Raw genomic sequence first — 816 nt, 5'->3', positions numbered from 1 at the left:
CGCAGCCACCGCTCCGCAGGTGGGCTCCAGGCAGAGCGCCCTCAGAGGTCGGCCTGGTGAGCCGGGCAGAGCTGCCGCCGTGCGGGTGACGCCAGGAAACCCCTGTCGTCGCTGTTTCCTCTCCCACGTCAGCCTCGAGGGCTCCTCGTGGGCCTGGGAACTAAAGCCTGCTGGGCAGGTCCCTGGGCAGGAGCCCGTCCACTGACATCTGAGTCCAGCGTCGGGGGGTTGTGTTGAAGAAAGGATGTGTCTCCGTGACCTTGACCTAAGAAAGTGCCGGTCTTCCCCACCTGCCTCCGCCGCCCGCTGCCCAGGCTCCTTGTCCATGCACCTCCTTGGGAGCGTCAGCATTTCTCAAACACACACACACACACACACACCCGGGCCCGGGAGAGCTCCGTCCTCGGGTCCTGGGCGGGACATCGCTCTGCACACGCGCTCTGAGCTGGGACAGGTGTGCTGGTTGGACCCAGAAGGTCGGCAGCAAGGCGGCTGTGGCCTCAGCACCGAGACTTCCTGGTCACGAGCAGGCCTTCCGTTTGTGTCTGAACCACGTGAGGCAGTGCAGGCCGCACGCCTTTGCCTGGGGCCAGAGGGCACACTGGTCTCCGAGGGCAGTGAGCGTGCCCAGGGGACACCGGACCCTCAGGCTCTCTGCCCAGCTGTCCATCAGCCCTGGTTTCCGGAGACGTTCCGGCCCTTCCTGCCCCCGCCCCACCCCCCAGCACTCGCTCCCTGCCGCCCTGGGCGGGTCCGCGTGTCGGTTGTAAAGGGAGCAGCTGGTGGGCGGCCTGTGAGCACCCGGCTCTGGGCGGT

The 816-nt window shown here is 67.3% G+C and overlaps 1 protein-coding gene across 1 annotated transcript in view; it reads left to right on the top strand.

The window, feature by feature from the left end:
• URB1 (URB1 ribosome biogenesis 1 homolog (S. cerevisiae)) overlaps positions 1–816 on the top strand; it is a 43,360-nt gene that overhangs the window by 39,596 nt on the left and 2,948 nt on the right. Inside the window, exon 39 of the mRNA XM_014535196.1 lies at positions 20–56. Within this exon, the coding sequence (XP_014390682.1) occupies positions 20–56 (37 nt within the window). The remainder of the gene's footprint in view (positions 1–19; positions 57–816) is intronic.

The sequence above is a fragment of the Myotis brandtii genome, unplaced genomic scaffold, assembly GCF_000412655.1.
Source record: "Myotis brandtii unplaced genomic scaffold, ASM41265v1 scaffold139, whole genome shotgun sequence".
NCBI lineage: Eukaryota > Metazoa > Chordata > Mammalia > Chiroptera > Vespertilionidae > Myotis > Myotis brandtii.
Note: the sequence above shows the minus strand (reverse complement) of the source record. Positions and strands in the feature narration are given on the sequence as shown.